The 19952-nt window shown below is 43.3% G+C and overlaps 2 protein-coding genes across 2 annotated transcripts; one reads left to right on the plus strand and one right to left on the minus strand.

Annotated features, from left to right (window-relative positions):
- Window positions 1-1385: 1385 nt before the first annotated feature.
- On the minus strand, window positions 1386-14591 carry MFAP1 (microfibril associated protein 1). Its single transcript, XM_069984129.1, has 9 exons — window positions 14383-14591; window positions 10430-10652; window positions 8040-8172; window positions 4870-5057; window positions 4176-4284; window positions 3932-4092; window positions 3671-3830; window positions 3477-3566; window positions 1386-1748 (listed from the first exon to the last, which is right to left on the minus strand). The coding sequence occupies exons 1-9, from the start codon at window positions 14459-14461 to the stop codon at window positions 1566-1568; spliced, it is 1326 nt and encodes a 441-aa protein (XP_069840230.1). The 5' UTR covers window positions 14462-14591; the 3' UTR covers window positions 1386-1565.
- On the plus strand, window positions 14555-18984 carry RPL37A (ribosomal protein L37a). The gene is made up of 4 exons (XM_069984141.1): window positions 14555-14657; window positions 16327-16455; window positions 16583-16665; window positions 18843-18984. The coding sequence occupies exons 1-4, from the start codon at window positions 14655-14657 to the stop codon at window positions 18904-18906; spliced, it is 279 nt and encodes a 92-aa protein (XP_069840242.1). The 5' UTR covers window positions 14555-14654; the 3' UTR covers window positions 18907-18984.
- Window positions 18985-19952: the final 968 nt, after the last annotated feature.

The raw sequence follows: 19952 nt of genomic DNA on the forward strand, positions 1-19952 counted from the left end.
CGGTGACCAGTTCCCTTGAATGCTTGACTGACAGCCAGGAAGAAGGTATGCCCCTCCTTCCAAGTTCGGCACCTAAGAGGATTTGGACACAGGGCCCTACACTGGTAGCTAAAGATCAATCATACAGGAATGAGAAAGGCAACAAATGACATGTTAAAGTGACTGTACCACCAGGCCCAGGCTGAAGCACTGGAGGTGGGCCGACCCACCCCCAGTGGGAAGAAACCCCAGCCCCTCCATGACGTGACTCTATTAGAATCAATAAAACCCTGTTATAGAGGGGCTAGGGTTTCCTCCCACTAAGGGTGGGTCGGCCCGCCTCCGGTGCTTCAACCTGGGCGTACAGTCACTTTAAAGCTTCTTTGACATTTTGGACTGTAGAATAAAGGCATTTTTCAATGTTATGGAAGCAGAGACTGACAAGGAGGTACAATGTATTCCCCTGCCCTAACAGCTATTTAACAGTGTCAGCAGTTTGGTATGTGAATTTCCGATGACAAATTGAATTTAAACTTCTGTGTCAGAATGGAGGAGTCACAACTGTCTTATCTAAATACAAATCTTGGCTTAGATAGCAAGGCTTGCTAGAAAACTAAAGCCACATTGCGATCTGAGTGCAGCCAAAACCACGCCACCATTTCTTTACCAACAGCCGCGTTGCTGGGATTATAGGGAACATTGCACAGACGTTAATTGCAAAAAAATAATAAAAATTGGGGTGTGCTTTCACTCACATTCAAATGTGGGAACATGGCCTTAGGACTTATCAGATGGCCTTATCAGATCTCAGTCACACTGTCCAAACGCAATCCATGACCCTCTTAAAAAAAAATATTCTAGTTTGATTATTGCTAATGTTATATGGAAACCAAATTAAATTTTTTATTCACGTATTGTTTTGTTGCCAAAAGTTTTACAAATCACCAATATACACTTATTAAGGGAGATGCTTATAAAGTGCTTTTTTTCTCTGCACTTACTACTGCATCAAGGCTTCACTTCCTGGATAACATGGTGATGTCACAACCCGACTCCCAGAGCTGTGCGGGCTGTGGCTGCTGGAGAGGATGATGGCAGAGGGCCCTCCAGTGCCCTGTAACCCTCAGTGTCCCTCTGCCATCATCCTCTCCAGCAGCCACAGCCCGCACAACTCTGGAAGTCAGGTTGTGACATCACCATGTTATCCAGGAAGTGAAGCCTTGATGCAGTAGTAAGTGCAGGGAAAAAAGTAACTTATGTGCATTTCCCTCAATAAGTGTATATTGGTGATTTGCATACTTATAATTTTTGGGGGGCAATACTTAAATAAAAATTTTCGCCGGACTTTAAGGGAACTGTGGCTTTTTCCTGAAAACCATTGGCCGTAAACACTGAACAGACACGAATTGTAATTTGAAAAAATGTATAACCCTGGGAAAATATTTACATAAGAACATGAAAGTCAGGTCAGGCCATAGGCCTGTTAATATGTTACAAAAAAAAAATTGAAAAATATACATTACATCATTGGATTTAGGAAGTCTATGGGGGTAAAAATAAACAAAAAAAATTCTCAAGTTGATCCATTAATTTGTTTTCCGCTTCTTCACAGATGGTCTCTCAAAAACATCTCTAACGCCAGCTGCCTTCTGCTTAAAGAATTTAGTATTCTGGGCACTCTCTTGTCCCCAGGCCGAGTCAAATGAAGTTGTGTCTTGATCAACCAAGTGAGTGTATTTTGTTCGACCAGAACGACCAAAGTTTTTGACCTGAAAAGAAAAATATCAGAACAATGTGTCAATTAACCCAAAATAAAAATTCTTTTATACAGCACCAACATATTCTTCAGCGCTGTACATAGTTTGTCATTACTCAGAAATTCCAAATTGACCTTGATAAATATGTTTTGGAAGATACTGAAGTACCCAAAGGAAGCCTGCATAAACAGGGGTAATACATACAAGACACAGAGACGGATATCATATTTATACTGAAGACACACAAAGGACATACTTTATAGGTGTATGTTCATTTTATCATTTACATTTTAGTCTACATTCACACCTGTGTTTCAGCTCTGTTAGGGACCTCCATCACAGATTACATTCAGGAGGAGTAGATTGAGCTGGACACCAATGGATCACACTAGATCCTATTCACTTTAATGGGGTCCCAACAAGCTTTTCTCTGATGTCTGCAATTATGCAGAATTTGCAATCCTCCAGGCTTCAGAGCATTAAAAAAAAAGATCCTAGCATTGCATAATGGTCAGTGTCATTCTTTAAAAGGAGTACTCCAGAGGGGGGGGGATGTTTTCAGATCAACCAATACCAGAAAGCTATACAGATTAACTTCCAGTGTCTGGCACAGTGCTCTCTGCTGCCACCTCTGTCTGTGTTAGGAACTGTCCAGAGCAGTAGCAAATCCCCATAGAAAACCTCTCCTGCTCTAGACAGTTCCTGTCATGAACAAAGCAGGCAAAAAAAAATTAATAATATAAATCTCACCATCTCCCATAAAATAAACCATAGTTTTTTTTTTCCATTCTCTAAGTAAAAAACACAATACACACATAGGTATTGCTATGTCTATCATGACCTCAACAATAACTCTATTTTATTATTAATCCTGCACAGTGAATGCGGTAAAAAAAAGCTATGATTCCACTTTGTTAATCTGCCCCCTCAAAAAAAAAATTCATACATATTCCAAAATGGTACCACTAAAAAAGTACAGCTTAACCATATGAGGGCTTATTTTTTGTAGGATATGTTGATGAAAAAATTAAAAGGTTACACCACAAAAAAAAAAAAAAAAAAAAAAAAAAAATTACTTTGTCATTAAGGCCCACAATGTATGATGGGGGAAGGGGTTAAAACATGCACTCATACACTATGGTGTAGCAGCAATGTTTTAGGGTGGGTTCACATTGAGTAATTCTCATGGATAAACTCTGCGGAATTCCGCCGGCTGTACGCGCTCACGGACACGCGCCTTTCCGCCGGCTCCATAGAGACCATTCTATGGGCCGGCTGATTCCGCATTCCACCGAAAGAACTGACATGTCAATTCTTTCGTCAGAATGCGGAATCAGCCGGCCCATAGAATGGTGTCTATGGAGCTGGTGGAAAGGCGCGTGTCCGTGAGTGTGTACAGCCAGCGGAATGCCGCAGAGTTTATCGGCGAGAATTACTCAATGTGAACCCACCCTTCCAGAAGTTCAGCAGAGCTGAAAGAAAAGTTACCAATACATGCTGTAACTTAAGGCCTAGTGAAAAAAGAGCATTTACAACATAATCCAACCCTTTAGCAGTTATATAAACTGTAGAATGATTTTGATCGGTTGACATGTCAATTATTCAAGCTATAAGAACTGTGAGGAATAAATTAAACTATGCCTCAGAGACAGCGGTATTTATAGTGCAAGTTCATACACACAACACTAAAGAAAATCCAGGTTTAAAGTTGGGCAAATGTTCAAATAACAAAAATCGTACCTGCATGACTTTAGGCAGAATAGTTTTGTTGAAGTGGTCCTCCAATGTAGGAGCACTGAAATCTCTCTTGTACACATCCTCATCTTCATCCTAAAGAAAAATATACAAGGGTGTTAAATACTTTTCTAAGTTTCAAAAAAAGGGGGGGGGGGGGGAGATTTTTTTTTTACATGCATCACTAGGCCATCCCCTACCATAAAGAAGGCTCCTCTGTGGTAGTATTTCTGGAGGAACTTGTATTTGCCCTTCAGTGCTTTGTTGGTTATTATCTTTCCATTGGCACGAAGTTCTGCTCTGCGCTCCTCCTCTGTCATATTGCGCATGCGTTCAATCTCAGCCTTCTCCTTCTCCATCCTATTAGAAAAATAAGGGGGGGAACATTTTAAACAACATAAAACCACAGCCACAACCGAAAGTGCTGTAATAATAAAAATGAAAACATAAAAACCACGTACGCTTCTCTTTCTTCACGGTCACGCTTGATGCGTTTAAGCTCTCGTACTTTCCAGGCCTCATATTCTTCCTCGTCATTCTCATCATCTGTGTTTAGAGCATCCAAGGCAGCTAGAGACCTCTTGTTCTCCTCTATCTCTTTCTTTGCCTCTTCCTCTACAATCTTTAAGACAAGAGGATTAGATTACACCACCTCAATCTCTGAAAGGTGAACGATCATTGCTCTGATCTATACCCAATACCAACCTTTAGTGTGTATTTACGCCTTTCCTCTGCCATACGCTTGGCTTCTGCCTCTGCTTCTTTCTGCTTAATTGCTTCAGCTTCTCTCTCCTGTACGGTCACTCTGTCCTTCCTGGAAAAGAAGTAGGACTTCTTTTAGCACAAGTTGAGGTCATTGGCTTAAAGTGATACTGTCACCTCCCTTACAGTTCTCCATAACATCCACAAGCTCAGATGCTGCACATTCAATACATACCTGTATAAGACTTGTCTGTGTTTTCTTCTCTAAAATCACTTAATTTCATCGGTGGACTGTGTCAGCTAGGTGGGGCTTCATGACAGCTGGACCCTCTTCTTAGGAGGGAGATTGGGCCCAACTGCTGTGAAGCTCCACCTAGGTGACGCTGTCTACTGATGAAATTAAGAAAGCCTCCATGGCCACACTGCTAGTCAGTGCCCTGGCCTTGGCTTGTATTGCTATAGGATGTGAATAGGGACAGGGACCTGTATCCACAAACTGTGAACAAGGCCAACGTATGGGGAAAGAAAGTCTTGCCATGGGGGACACTGGGTTAGAACAGCTGAAGACTTGTGGTCTGTAACTACAAACACTGATATGCAGAAAACTATTAAAAATAGATAAAACCAGAGTAGTTTTCCTTAAAGAGAACAAAAAAAAACGAAAAACACCAGTGAATCTAAGGTCTACTTTACTTACTTTCTAATAAAGACGGGTTTCAGTCTGGGTTCTGTTTCATCTTCACTGTCTGTGTATTCCTCATACTCTGACTCAGACTCTGACTCTGCTCCCGATTTCCATTCATCTTCAACCTCCATCACTTCCATCTCTTCGTTTTTCCTCTCGGCAGCTCTTTGACGCATCATTGCACGGCGACGCTCAATTTCCTAACAAGAAAAATCACCTAATGTATTAAACTAAAAATGCAGAAAAGTGCAACATACTGGTCACTAGGCTGTCAACAAGTCATCCATAGTATAAAGATTAGGGAATCACATTAAAAGGGAACCTGAGGAACTGAGTAGACCAATATTTCGTTTTCCTGGAGCTTCAGAAAATTTGTCAGTTATGCATATAAATGTCAACTCTTTCTGGGCAAAGTAGTCTACTGGGTGCTGCTACTCAGGGACTGATATTTCTATATGTACACTAATACATTGACAGTTTTGAATCAGTAGGAGCACCAACGCAACTACTTAGCCCACAATGAGCAGAGGTTTACATGATATATATATGTGAAGTTATCCTGGAACTTTTCCCACAAAACTATATATCAGTCTGCACAGCACCTCTTGCTCCATACATGCAGCCTGCATCTCCAAAGTGACAGGTTCCCTTTAAAAATGGTATTAAGCCACAAGTATTTATAGAGAATGTTCTATCAGGTACATAGCTTTTTTTTTTTTTTACATGAGCTGATCAACACCAGTGTGAAGATCCGGGTAGTGTTGTTGTCCTTTTTTTTTTTTTTTTTTTTTTTATGCCGCTCAGTTCCCGTGCACCCCCCCCCCCCGTCCCCAGTGCATAGAAAATGACGGTGCGCAGCAAAAGAACTAAACCAAGCGCGTGAAACAGTGCATCATTTTAAAAAAATGACCACGCCACCGGGATCCTCGCACCAGTGCCGAACAGCACATTTTAAAATAGAAAGTGATGTACCTGATGGTACATTCGCTTTAACTCCTATGTACTAAATGATAAGCTGGTGGAGATACAACTTCTGGAAATCCTGTCAATCAGCATTTCCCCTATTTTTCAGAGCTGCATGATCATGACTAAGAGAAGATTAAATGGGCTATTGGTTGAGCATGTGCCCTGATGCACATTCAGGCTATGTTCACACTACGTAAGAGACCGGCCGTTCCGTGACCCCGACCGGATGATCTTTCCGACCGCAGAGCTCTGATGCAGGCGCATCAGCGTGCGCCCGCATCAGAGCTTCCCATAGCGCACAGTGAAGCAAGCGGCCGGAGCCGCTCGCTTCACTATGTGAACTGACAGGTCTTTCTGCGGCCAGAATTCACTGAATTCCGGCCGCAGAAAACTGACATGTCAGTTATTTGCGGCCCCGTATGGGATCCATCGTACGCGCTCCGGCCGGGATCCCATTAAAAGTAAGGTATTGTTCCACCACGGCAAAAGTATGGCTGTTGTTGCCAACGGCAACAACGGCCGTACTTTTATGTAGTGTGAACATAGCCTCAAAGCCTACAGCCTCAAAGCCTACAGCCTTTAAAGCCTACAGCACAGACTGATGCAGCTGTATTACTCTGAAAGAAGTAACAGAGGACAAACCTCATTAAAACTCCTCTTAGCCATGGTCCTGCAGCTAGGGAGCACAGAAGACCGTTGTCCATTACTGTGGAAGTGCCAAAGATGTAACATTTATCAGTTATCTAGTGAATGGTTATAAGAACATTAATCACATTCCACTCAGTTCCAGACTTTCTTAAAAGGCAGTGCATACAGGGATTGTCAAGAATGATTGGTATGGTGCCACAGACACCCGGAACTGCCTCCGCCATTGATTAGCTGTTCAGAACCCCAGTGGCCGCACTACACAGTTAATGGGCTGGAAGGGGTGTGCCTTCTCATTGTGTAGTGATGGCATAAGCTTATTGCAGCTCCCTTCAGTAGATAGGCATGTTACGTCATGGTGGCGCAATCTGCAGCCGGGCAGTACCTCTATTAGCCGGCGCGGGTCACGTTGCCGCGCCGGCTAATTAAGCACTTCAATGCAGCTGTCAAACCTGACAGCTGCATTGAAGTGCTTTGTACTGCACGTCCCTGGTGTCTAGTGGGTCGGAGATCCGGTCTTCTGGCCGGGCCGGCACTCAGCGTCGCAATGATGCTGATCCCGGCTCGGCAATAGATTGCTGATGCCTGCAGCAGGCCACAGCAATCTATCACTGAGTACAATGATCTTTGCTGTGTATATACACAGCATTTATCTCTATGAGAGATCAATGCAGTGTATATACAAGTCCCCCAGGGGGACTTCAAGTTACAGTAAAAATAAAAGTAAAAAAGTGTTTTTATTAATAAAAAATCCCCTCCCCTAATAAAAGTCCAAATGACCCCCCTTTTCCCATTTTATAAATATAAATAAATAAATAAAATAAACAAACATGTTTGGTATCGCCGCGCGCGTAATCACCCGAACTATTAAACTATCACATTCCTGATCTCGCACAGTAAACGGCGTAAGTGCAAAAAAAATCCAAAGTGCAAAATTGCGCATTTTTAGTCACATCAAATCCAGAAAAAATGTAATAAAAAGTGATCAAAAAGTCACATATGCGCAATCAAGGTACCGATAGAAAGAACACATCATGGCGCAAAAAATGACACCTCACACAGCCCCATAGGCCAAAGGATAAAAGCGCTATAAGCATGGGAATAGAGCGATAACAATGGTTTGACTTTTTTGAAAAGTTATACATGTTATATATCGTTTTAATCGTAACGACTTGAGGAACATGCATAACAAGTCAGTTTTACCCCAGGGTTTACAGCGTAGAAACAAATACCCTCCAAATAAAAGAAATGCTTTTTTTTTTTCCAATTTCACCACACATTAAAAAATTTTATGGTTTCACAGTGTACTTTATGCAAAAATTCAGCCTGTCATTGCAAAGTACAATTAGTGGCGCAAAAAATAAGGGCTCATGTGGGTTTCTAGGTGAAAAAATGCAACTGCTATGGCCTTTTAAACAAAGTGGAAAAAGCAAAAGCGCAAAAATGAAAATTGGCAATGACCTTAAGGAGTTAATCATTTCAGCCAAGAAAACCCCTTTAATCAACATATGAATCAACTGGACTGTATTACCTTATTGGAAAACAGACCAAAAAAAAAGTTTGTAACTCACCTCATCATCCACCTCTTCTTCCTCTTCCTCACTTGTGTCTTCCCGTTCCACATGCCATTCCTCACCCGGTTCAGACTCAGACTCGCTTTCACCCACAACTTCAGGCTCCACAATTTTACGGTGCCTGGCCAACCTGTCCAATAAAATGTTTAAAGGTCCATCATTTATCAAACATTTAATTCACACTGTATTGTAAAACTTACCTGTTTACCTACACATCAGAAAGACAGTTTTACTTGAGCAGAATCGGAGTGCTTAGATCTTGACTAGAGATGAGCGAACCTTGAGCATGCTCGAGTCCATCCGAATACGAACTTTCGGCATTTGATTAGCGGTGGCTGCTGAACTTGGATAAAGCCCTAAGGCTATGTGGAAAACATGGGTATAGTCATTGGCTGTATCCATGTTTTCCAGACAACCTTAGAGCTTTATCAAAGTTCAGCAGCCACAGCTAATCAAATGCGGATCGACTCGAACCCGAACCCGGTTCGCTCATCTCTAATCTTGACCGATCAGGAGAATGAGCTAGGAGAGGTTCACGCTGCCCTGCATTCTTCTTTCCGACCTGGATAGCCCCATAGACTTGCATTACGTGGCTGTCCAGGTCACATAACGCATAGCCGGGAGAGAACGCACTGTGCGCTGGCTTCTCTTGATCGTTTGAAGTCTCTACGCTTATGACTCTGACTGATCAAAACTTTAATGGATTAGGGGGGCTCACTTTTACATACTCATCCTGCTGCGAGTACGTAATCTTATTGAGAGTGACAGGGAAGAATCAGCAGTGGCTTTCGCTACCAACTCGCATCTTAAAGAGAACCAATCATGAGCAAAAATGAAATTTTTTTTTTTTTTTTGCTAATTAGATGTCAATTGTGATTTTATTAATATTTGTAAATATAATTATTTTTATTGCTTCGTTTTGTCACTGTAATCTTTTTCATTTCCTGTCTCGAGCCGGCTCTTTTCAAAAGAGCTGGCTCGAGACAGGAAACTCCCAGCATGCCGAGCGGCGGGAAGGGCTCCCATGAGCCTTTGCCCGCCGCTCTGTGAATACACAGCGATCTCGTGCTATACAGCGTGAGATCACTGTGTATGTCTGTCCTGACTCACCCTGTTAGTGTAACCATGTAACCATGAAGATACAGACTGCCTTTGCAGTCTGTATCTTATACTTTACCTGATCTTCTTGTTCGCTGCAATAAGGCCGGCGCCGCCATCTTGATTACGTCACTTGCGTTCCAGCGGTGGAACGCAAGTAATGTAATCAAGATGGCGGCGCCGGCCTTACTGCCGCGAACAACAGGATCAGGTAAAGTATAAGATACAGACTGCAAAGGCAGTCTGTATCTTCATAGATACACAAAATGAAGGTACAGACTGCCTTTGCAGTCTGTATCTTATACTTTACCTGATCCTGTTGTTCGCTGCAGTAAGGCTGGCGCCGCCATCTTGATTACATTACTTGCGTTCCACCGCTGGAACGCAAGTGACATAATCAAGATGGCAGCGCCGGCCTTACTGCAGCAAACAAGATGATTAGGTAAAGTATAAGATACAGACTGCAAAGGCAGTCTGTACCTTCATAAATGGACAAAATGAAGATACAGGCTGCCTTTGCAGTCTGTATCTTACACTTTACCCAATCCTCTTTTGCGGTGCAGCAAGGCCAGCGCCACCATCTTGATTACGTCACTTGGGTTCCACCGCTGTGGAACGCAAGTGACGTAATCAAGATGACGGCGCCCGGCCTTGCTGCACCGCAAAAGAGGATTGGGTAAAGTATAAGATACAGACTGCACAGGCAGCCTGTATCTTCATAGATAGACTTAGGGAGAGATGTACTTTGATAATAGGGAAAGTGATTTTTAGGTGATCTTTAAAGCCGAGTTCACACACAGTATATTTTAGGCAGTATTTGGTCCTCATGTCAGTTCCTCATAGCAACCAGGAGTGAATTGAAAACACAGAAAGGCTCTGTTCACATAATGTTGAAATTAAGTGGATGGCCGCCATATAACGGTAAAGAACTGCCATTGTTTCAATACAACGGCCGTACTTTTAAGATAACAGCAAATATTTGCCATTAAATGACGGCCATCCACTCAATTACAACATTATGTGAACAGATCCTTTCTGTGCTTTCAATCCACTCCTGGTTTTGGTTGCTATGAGGACCTGACATGAGGACCAAATACTGCCTGAAATATACTGTGTGTAAACCCAGCCTAAAATCCCCTGAGGATTCGTTACCAGTGAACCCACCCTTATAGAAGAAATGAAATAGTCTTACATTAACATAATAAACATTCAATATCTGTCGGTAGCCCCGTAGTTTGACATCTAAATGATTTGCGCAAGAAAAGAGGAATATAAAGTGACAGGGTTACCTCTCCTCCACATCCTCATTCATGCGGTTCTGCAATCGACGCAGACGAGGATCACTGGTGCTTTCTTCAGGCTGTTCCTCTGGTTCTGCTGCTTCCTGCTCCTTCCCTTTTTTAATAAACTGGAACTCTTCATCCTCCTCATCCGAAGATTCCATGGGCGCATAGTCTGGTCTTTTACCGGAAACATAGCGCTTGACTTTGACCTTTTCCATCGAGATTTCACCTGAAATACATTTCAGTCACATTAAATTCAATCCACTCTGACGTATCGGCAAATAAAACTTGACTTTGGACAACATCTCTACTAATGTACTTAAAAATTCCTAAAATAGCATATAACTATGGGGTGTCTAATATGGAAATACTCCTAAACCACAGGGATCTTACATTTAAGCTGTTATCCCAAGACTTATCACCTACCAAAGGATAGGTAAAAAGTATCTGATCAGTGCAGATCCCTTGTCTCATAAGTGAACAGAACAGTGTGGAGGCTAGGCCACTGCTCCATTCACTTACAATGGGACTTAGAGGCGTGGCCTCATACTTAGTTAGTTATGCCCTATTCTATAACTTCTGATTGTGGGATGAAGAGAGAAGGCACTGAACTGACACAAGGGACCCCTGTTCACATGATCAGAGGGGGTCCTCTATGACCATCTCATATCAGCTGGCTATTACCTATTCTGTGCATAGGTAATAAGTTGTAATCTTGGAATAACATGTATGTTGTTTTATTTGAGGATAACATTACAAAGTGGTAGAGATGTGATAACAACTCAGAGGTTTTAGGAACAGAGAATTTGGCATTTACAGAACGCTACCCTCACACTATCTCCAGCAATTCCATCACATTTCATGGAAAGATAAGACGCAACAAGCTGTGCTATTCTTTCAATGAAATCAACAGACAACATGACAGAATCCATTACAGTAGACCAGTGCTTCCCAACCTTTTCCACCTCGGGGCACACCTTGAAAAAAAACATTTCCTCGGGGCACCCCTACTAAATAATGTTCTACAAAATAAGAAAACCGTCATACAGTGACTCACAGGTGACGTCTTCTTTGATCTGAGGAGTCACTTTCCCTTTCCCTCTCCATCCGCCATGATGATTTCTTCCAGCTACTTTTCATCTCTTCAGAACCTGCGAGACAAACAATTTAGGCTCCGCACATTTCTAGCAACTTCCTTTCCTTTCTCCCTCCTGTCGGCTCCCAAAGTAACTGCGCTGTTTGGTGTTATGTGCAGTAAAGCGAGTAGGAATGTGGGATGCCCCTTGTATGTAGGATCCCCCGCTGTGCCCCCATGAGCTAATAATGCCCCCAGAGTTGCCCCCATGAACTAATAATGCCCCCAGAGTTGCCCCCATGAACTAATAATGCCCCCAGAGGTGCCCCCATATACTAATAATGTCCCAGGGGTGGGCTGCATATACTAATAATGCCCCCAGAGGTGCCCCCATGAGCTAATAATGCCCCCATGAACTAATAATACCCCCAGAGGTGCCCCCATGAACTAATAATGCCCCCAGAGGTGCCCCCCATATACTAATAATGCCCCCAGAGGTGCCCCCATGTACTAATAATGTCCCCAGAGGTGCCCCCATATACTAATAATGCCCCCAGAGGTGCCCCCATATACTAATAATGCCCCCAGAGGTGCCCCCATTAACTAATAATGCCCCCAGAGGTGCCACCATATATTAATAATGCCCCCAGAGGTGCCCCCCATGAACTAATAATGCCCCCTGCTCTGCCCCTTAAAAACAAACATCATACTCACCTAATCCGCGCTGTGTAGCTGCAGGCAGCAGTTCTCCTCCTCTTCTTCGGGCTCCATCTTGCGAGCCGCAGGGACGGGACTTCCGGCAGGCGTGATGACGTCACATCATCACGCCTGCCGGAGAGGTCACGTCCCGGCCTCCCATAGGCTGCTGTCATGAAGTGCCGGCGGCCTATGGGAGTGAATATACGAGCAGGACGCTGACACTTCCTGCTCCTACATTCTGCTTACTTTAATGTTCCGCCCGCTCATAGTGCGGGCGGAACATGAAAGTGCTCCGTGCATTCCGAGAAGCTGCGCGGCCGCAGCTTCTCGGGATGCTTAAAGAGACAGCGCTTATTTCCCACCGGGATCCCGCGGCACCCCTGGCGGGTTCCCGTGGCGCCCCGTTTGGGAAACGCTGCAGTAGACCTTCAACTTACAATGGCCTCAGGATACAATATTTTCATTTTACAATGTTCCTTTCTGGACCATTGTAACTTGAGACCAGACACAACATACAATGTTACAGACAGTCAGGATCTGCGGCACATGTGGATAACTAGATGATCGACCAATAAAAGTGACCATTTTACCGGTAAAACCCCAGTATTACTTAAGTGCATGCAGTGACTTGCTGCTTGGTAGCGTCTCCCTACAGTATAGTGTGATACTACATGTCCTGTACTGCTGTGTGTGTCTGATATCTCCTCTCTACAGTACAGTGTGATACTACATGTCCTGTACTGCTGTGTGTATATAATATCTCCTCCCTACAGTACAGTGTGATACTACATGTCCTGTACTGCTCTGTGTGTCTAGTATCTCCTCTCTACAGTACAGTGTGATACTACATGTCCTGTACTGCTGTGTGTATATAATATCTCCTCCCTACAGTACAGTGTGATACTACATGTCCTGTACTGCTGTGTGTATATAGTATATCCTCTCTACAATACAGTGTGATACTACATGTCCTTGAGCCACTTGTGGCATTAGACCCTTTCAGAGCAGAACAAACCAACGAGACCTTCTGATGATGTAAGCATTTTATTGGCACAAAAACTCCTGATCCACATTTTTTTAGCTGCATAAAGTGCAGGGAAGACCCCCACCCACTCACTATCATGACTGCTCTCCCTCCCCACGAGCAAGTCCATCATGGATGACTTGGACTCTTGTACTGTGGAACACAATGCCAATAGAAAAACATGGAACCAGCACTGATGCCTCACACGTCTATATGACAGATGCTCCTTCTGACTATATACAGAAGCTCAGTGTTCCCCTACCTGTGGCCCCCTAGCAGTTACAAAACTACTGCTTCCATCATTCCTGAACAAACGCTGTATGTGAATGAAGGGAGCCGCCGCTTGGCGTCCGGGAAACTAAGGGAGCCGCCGCTTAGCGTCCGGGAAACTAAGGGAGCCGCAGCTTAGTGTCCGGGAAACTAAGGGAGCCGCAGCTTAGCGTCCGGGAAACTAAGGGAGCCGCAGCTTAGTGTCCGGTAAATGAAGGGAGCCACAGCTTAGTGTCCACGACTTAAGGGAGCCGCCGCTTAGTGTCCACGAATTAAGGGAGCCGCCGCTTAGTGTCCACGAATTAAGGGAGCCGCCGCTTAGTGTCCACGAATTAAGGGAGCCGCCGCTTAGTGTCCACGAATTAAGGGAGCCGCCGCTTAGTGTCCACGAATTAAGGGAGCCGCCGCTTAGTGTCCACGAATTAAGGGAGCCGCCGCTTAGTGTCCACGAATGAAGGGAGCCCCCGCTTAGTGTCCACGAATGAAGGGAGCTGTAGTTTTTTAACTCTGTTTTTTAAGCACTTCAGCTGAGGAAGAGTGCTATCTATTACCAGGAGGTCACTCACACGAGAGGCGGCTTTTCCATCATAGGGCTCTGATCTGGAGATGGGTTTGTCTACAGATACATGTAAGAGATATATACACTGATCTATATGTATATATAGCACAGTGTGTCATTCTGCCCCTATACAGGTGCCGCTTATCTATAACATATGTTTTAGCCTATGGTCATCTCTGAGGATGTACAGCGCCCCCTAGTGTCCTGACCACAGCCAGTAGACTGGTCCCTGTACTACTAGTAATGTACTGCTGTATACATCCCCGCATAGAGCTGCGGCCTACCACAATAACCCCCTCCACTACAGCCTGCCGCGTACACGGCCACGTTACCTTTCTCATTGCGGACAGGTACGGCTCCGGCCGTGGACTGGATCGGGGGCTGCTTGTTGAGAGCGCTGGAGGACGACATGGTGCCGGGAATCGTTCAACACCGAACAAGACTGTAAACTAAACGCCTCCTAGAAATTTGGAGGACTAAAAACCACCGAGTCTCAGCGCCAGCAGGAGGAGCGTCCTTTCTCTATGGCAACTTCCTGGTGCGAGCGCCGTAAATCGCGCATGCGCACTTTGCTCCTCCCTTTCCGCTCGGGTCCTGGAAGAAGATGGTGAGATAGTTTTCTTCTCTGTGCGCTACGATTATTTATCCGTTGCCATCCTTCACCGGGAGACGTTCCCGCGTCCCCCCCGTGTGTCCTCCGTTACCTGCAGACTGCATGCGACCTGTCAATGTTCATATTGATGATATATAACTTAATTGTGTGTGTCTATGGAGCCGGCTGGGAGGAGGCCGGGAATAGTACAGACGAGCCATATAGGAAACGCTGCGTTATTCATTGGCGGATCACTGTGTATAGATGTCAGCGCTGGTACTTGTAGTGTGCGGACTCTATACATACACATAGGACCTCAGCTTACTGCCTATGGCAGCCAGGGGGCAACCTCCTGTTACACACTGATGTGTGTATGTAATATATATATATATATATATATATATGTATGTATGTATATATATATATATATATATATATATATATATATATATATATATATATATATATGGTCTGCACTGGTGTTTACATAAGACAGAGGATATATAGAATGGGGATTGGGAAGACTCTGATGTGATGACTGGAAACTTGTCCACATAATGTCACTTCCCCTTTAAATGACACCTATAGTATATTGGCAGCTATGAGCAGACCTGGGGTTCGGTCACTTGATAAACTAAAGAGGTGGAAAAGTAAGATCTCGGCTGGTTTAGACATGAGTTTCAAAATAGGAGAAATTTGAAGAGCTTCCCTGTGAAAACATACAGAAGTTCCATGTTAAAGGGGATGTCCAGGATAAACTGATAACTGGATACCGCCTGGGCTGTGGGAAGCATATGAATGATGTAGACTTATGTGTCGCGCTCCCCCACTACTGCCGGATCTCAGGCTGCCTGTTTTTTCGCTTCCCTCTGTGTTTTGTAAACCTACAATGACTTCCTGCTCCCATCAACATGTTTACAAAATACCGAGAGTGCCCCAAGATGCAGTGGGGAAGTGGGACAGGTAAGTATACATTACTCACATCTGCCACCCCCACCTCAACTAGATCTGCAGTCCCTGAAGTGGCTGTGTAGTTGTTCCAGCTTGTCAGTGGGACATGAGCTTTCATGTGGACTGACCTGGATGCAGAGATCAGTGTGCTTATTAGCTGTGTGAACATTCCCTTACTGTGTATACTCTACAGCAGGGGTGGGAGACTCGCAGCCTTCCACATGTTGCAGAATTACTATTCCCATCATGTTTGGACAGTCGAAACTTAGCTGTCCAGGTATGATGGGGATTGTAGTTTTGGAACAGCTGAGGGGCTGCAAGTTAGACATGTGTGACAGCCTGGTGGCCAGGGAATTTAGATGCTACCTATAAAGCTTTAAGGGGTTATCCAGCGCTACAAAAACATGGCCACTTTCCCCCCTCTCGTCTCCAGTTCAGGTGCGGTTTGCAATTAAGCTCCATTTACTTCAATGGAGCTGAGTTTCAAAACCCCACCCAAACTGGAGACGAGTGGGGGGAAAAGTGGCCATGTTTTTGTAGCGCTGGATAACCCCTTTAATGTATGTACAGTTAGCAAATCGCCCTCCTATACTTGTGACCTCTTGAGGCTGCACTCTGTGTGTAAGAAGCAGATTATAGGCTGCATTGTGTTTCTGTAGTTTGAGAACCTGTGTAATTTCATTAACTACTTCAATGTTTTGCCAGCTTTACCTAACTTACCGTTTTCTTCCAGGCCAAACGCACCAAGAAGGTCGGTATTGTGGGTAAATATGGGACCCGTTATGGTGCTTCCTTAAGGAAGATGGTCAAGAAAATCGAAATTAGCCAACATGCCAAGTACACATGCTCCTTCTGTGGCAAGGTAAATGTCTGCTTTTTTTTTTTTTTTTTTTTAATTTTTTGTTAGACTGTAAAGTGTGTAACTAAGCTGACCATTGAGTTCAGTTCTTGTATGTGGAAATGTAGTAATCGGGATGCTTTCTTGTCAGACCAAGATGAAGAGAAAGGCTGTTGGAATCTGGCACTGTGGTTCTTGCATGAAGATCGTAGCAGGAGGAGCCTGGACCTATAAGTGAGTACAGTAATAAGCAAAGACATCAGCAAATCTTGTAAATAAGAAACTGTCATTTACTGTTTTTTTTTTTTTTTTTTTTTGTTTTTTTTAACTAATTGAAGTAAACAGAAAAGATTAAAAAAAATATATAGTACCTGTATGGATGAAAAGAAAAATCTTCTTAATATATCACTTTAAAGGGAGGAAATGTATTTTTAAATCAGCTGGTGCCAGAAAGTTATATAGACTTGAAAATTACTTCTGTTGAACAAAGTGTTCCAGTATTTATCAGCTTCTGTATGTCCTGCAGGAAGTGGTTTATTGTCATTCTGACACTGTGCTCTCTGCTGCCACCTCTGTTTGTGAAAGTAACTGTCCAGAGCAGTATTAAAGGGGTTATCTAGTGCCACAAAAACATGGACCCTTTTTATGTAACTCAGTTACATTGAAGTGATTGGAGCTTAATTGCAGACCACACCTGAACTGGAGACAAGACTCTTGCTGTCTGTGGAAGAAAATGGCCATGGTTTTTGTAGCCCTGGATAACCCCTTTAAATCCCCATCAAAATCATTTCTGACAGAGGCAACAGAAGTAATTTTATGAATCACAAGTGGGTTTTGTGTTGTGGTTCTGATGGCCTGACAGAGGCCAGTTTGGGTCATCAGAGGTGGGTTAGTTCCCCAAATTGTGTCCATAATGGGCCTGTATAAATCTGAATGCTTAGTTTATGATCATACGTACTTCTCCTCAGCCCTCATGCCAAGTTATGTCAGATCATAAATGTTTGTAAATTCTGATAAAATTTGCTTTCACCAGCAGTGTATGGATGGGATATGTTATATTCCATTCACCTGCTGTGGAAAATTAAAATCTAAAATTGATTGCCTATTGCTACATGCAAATGCCTCATACAGTGCCACTAAACTAGAATGAAGCTAATGCAAATGAACATCTGTCGGGCAACTCTTGTCAAACAGTTCTAGCTACATATTTTTACCTGTGAATCTTCAAAATGAAAAAATAAAGGGCACAGGATGAGCTTGGTTATTTACACTAAACATAGTATTGACCAGTGTTCCTCCATTACAGTTTCCTTGGCCCACTAACGGGTCATAAACTGGGGTTATCCCATACAAAGAACACCAGTGATTATACCTGATGCATGGAGTATAATTATATCGCCTGTGAAATAGTAAGAAATCCTCAACACATGACTTGTTGGTGGCCATGAGGACTGGAATTATAGACCACAGGTGTCAAACCTGCGGCTCTCCAGCCATTGCAAAAAAAAAAACAACCTATAGTTTGGGGGGTGGGGGGGTACCTTCACACGTACTGGATTGCAGCAAATTTCTACTGCGATTCCTGGGACTGTCATTTTTTATAAGTTTACATACTCGCAACAGAATTTCATTCTGCTGTGAGAATTTAAAGCCCCTTCCCACTCAACCCAGAGCTGCCCCGCTAATACATTATTTGCCTGTGCTCCTGCTTGCTTCTCATGCTCCCGGCTCCCTGGTGTCCCTCTCAGCCAATCAGTGCTTCCCAGCCGCAGCCACTGATTGGCTGAGTGGACTGTCGGGGAGCCTCCTTATAAGGAGTGTTTGTGTTTTTGACAAGTCTATTTCTTTTATTAAAACATAAACACATTTAAAAAATAAGAGGTAATAACATATCCTTCCTTATAAGCAATGGTTGAAGTTCAAGTCCCTAAGAATCTGACTACTAATAGCTCTATAACCTAGGTATACATATAAAAAGTTACTGCAACTTTCAATGAAACAAAATTATAAGGAAAGTAAATGATGCACTTCATCTGTATGCTATTCTTGGGGGTAAAATTGTAATGAGCCTGCCAATACAGCATCAACATATCCTGCCTGCAATTGTGGATGCAGTATGCAGGCCCATCAATTTTGATAGCTCGTAACACACACCCATGGGTGTTGTGGGTCCAAACTGGGGTGCAAAAAAAACCTGGCAGGCCATAGTACGGACTGCATTTGTAACATGGGTTACTTTTTTTTTTTTTTTATTTAGTTCTGTGTGGTTACAGATGCACATCCGTAGCTGTGGGTCTGCACTGTGGACAGCTCTACAGACTTGTGAATGTAGTCGTAGATTCGTTTTCATTCTGTTGCTCGTTTTGAAATAAAATTATTAATGTGTCTTGTTTTTTGGTTTTTCCCCTCAGCACCACCTCTGCTGTCACAGTCAAGTCTGCCATCAGAAGACTGAAGGAGTTGAAAGATCAGTAGATCAATATTATCTGTCGAATCTCCACTTCGTCTTTGTTTGGACTGTTCTTTAATAAAGAAACGTCTTGGAAAATGGAAGCATTATGGCTTGTTTTATTCTATTGTACACATTCCCTCACAGCTAAGACAAAGACCTACATTAGCTAAAGTCTTGCCTTAGCAACTGAGGTGTAATATCTTGCTGGACCTAAGCCGCCCCCTCCTTTTAATGGGAATTTCTGCTGCCTGGTATTAAAGTAGATCAGCACTGAAAGGATTCTTTAGGGTACGTTCACACACATTGGAGTTTCATTGCATTAACACAATGAAGGACTGCAATTAATTACTGCAATGCAATAACGCAACAAATTGATGTATTCACACTCCATTTTTATTGCATTACTGCATGTTTGAACACAGCTTAAGTCTGTTTACATGGAGTGATTATTAAAATTTTTGTGATCGCATATGAGTGATAATTGGCTTGTGTAAACACGGCTAGCAATCAAGCGACCAGCGAGAAGTCTTCTTTAAACAAGTTCTCAAATTATCGCTGGTCGGTCACTGATTCGCAGATCGCTTCTTCTAAACAGTTTTTCGGAGATTGATGCTAGTGTGTGAGATGGCCTTAAGCGATCTTAAAACAATGGTAAAGAATTTTTTCGAATAATTTATCGCTTTGTCTAAACGATCGGCATTAAAACCAAATCGTTGCTGCAAAATCTTAAAGCGATTTGGGTGATTTATAATCATCCCTGTAGAAAGAGCAATATAATTCAATTATACGATAGATTGATCAGGTGGGCTGCAAATTCTGTTTACACAGATTAGACTAGTGCTTTTTGGTGCCATGTGATCCCAGCAAACAAGCATTTTTTTAATTTTTAATTTTTTTAGCTGATTGCTGAGTCGTTTCTAACAGGGCAATAATTGTAACCTTTTTTTGAGGCAACCATATAGTAAAACCCCCTATCAGGGCCGGTGTCAGCACGCGGCTTACTCGGGCAAGTGCCGAGGCCCACAGCCGCTCAAGGGGCCCCCGGCACTTGCCCGATAAGTGAGCCAAT

This window comes from Dendropsophus ebraccatus, chromosome 1 (genome assembly GCF_027789765.1).
Source record: "Dendropsophus ebraccatus isolate aDenEbr1 chromosome 1, aDenEbr1.pat, whole genome shotgun sequence".
Lineage (NCBI taxonomy): Eukaryota > Metazoa > Chordata > Amphibia > Anura > Hylidae > Dendropsophus > Dendropsophus ebraccatus.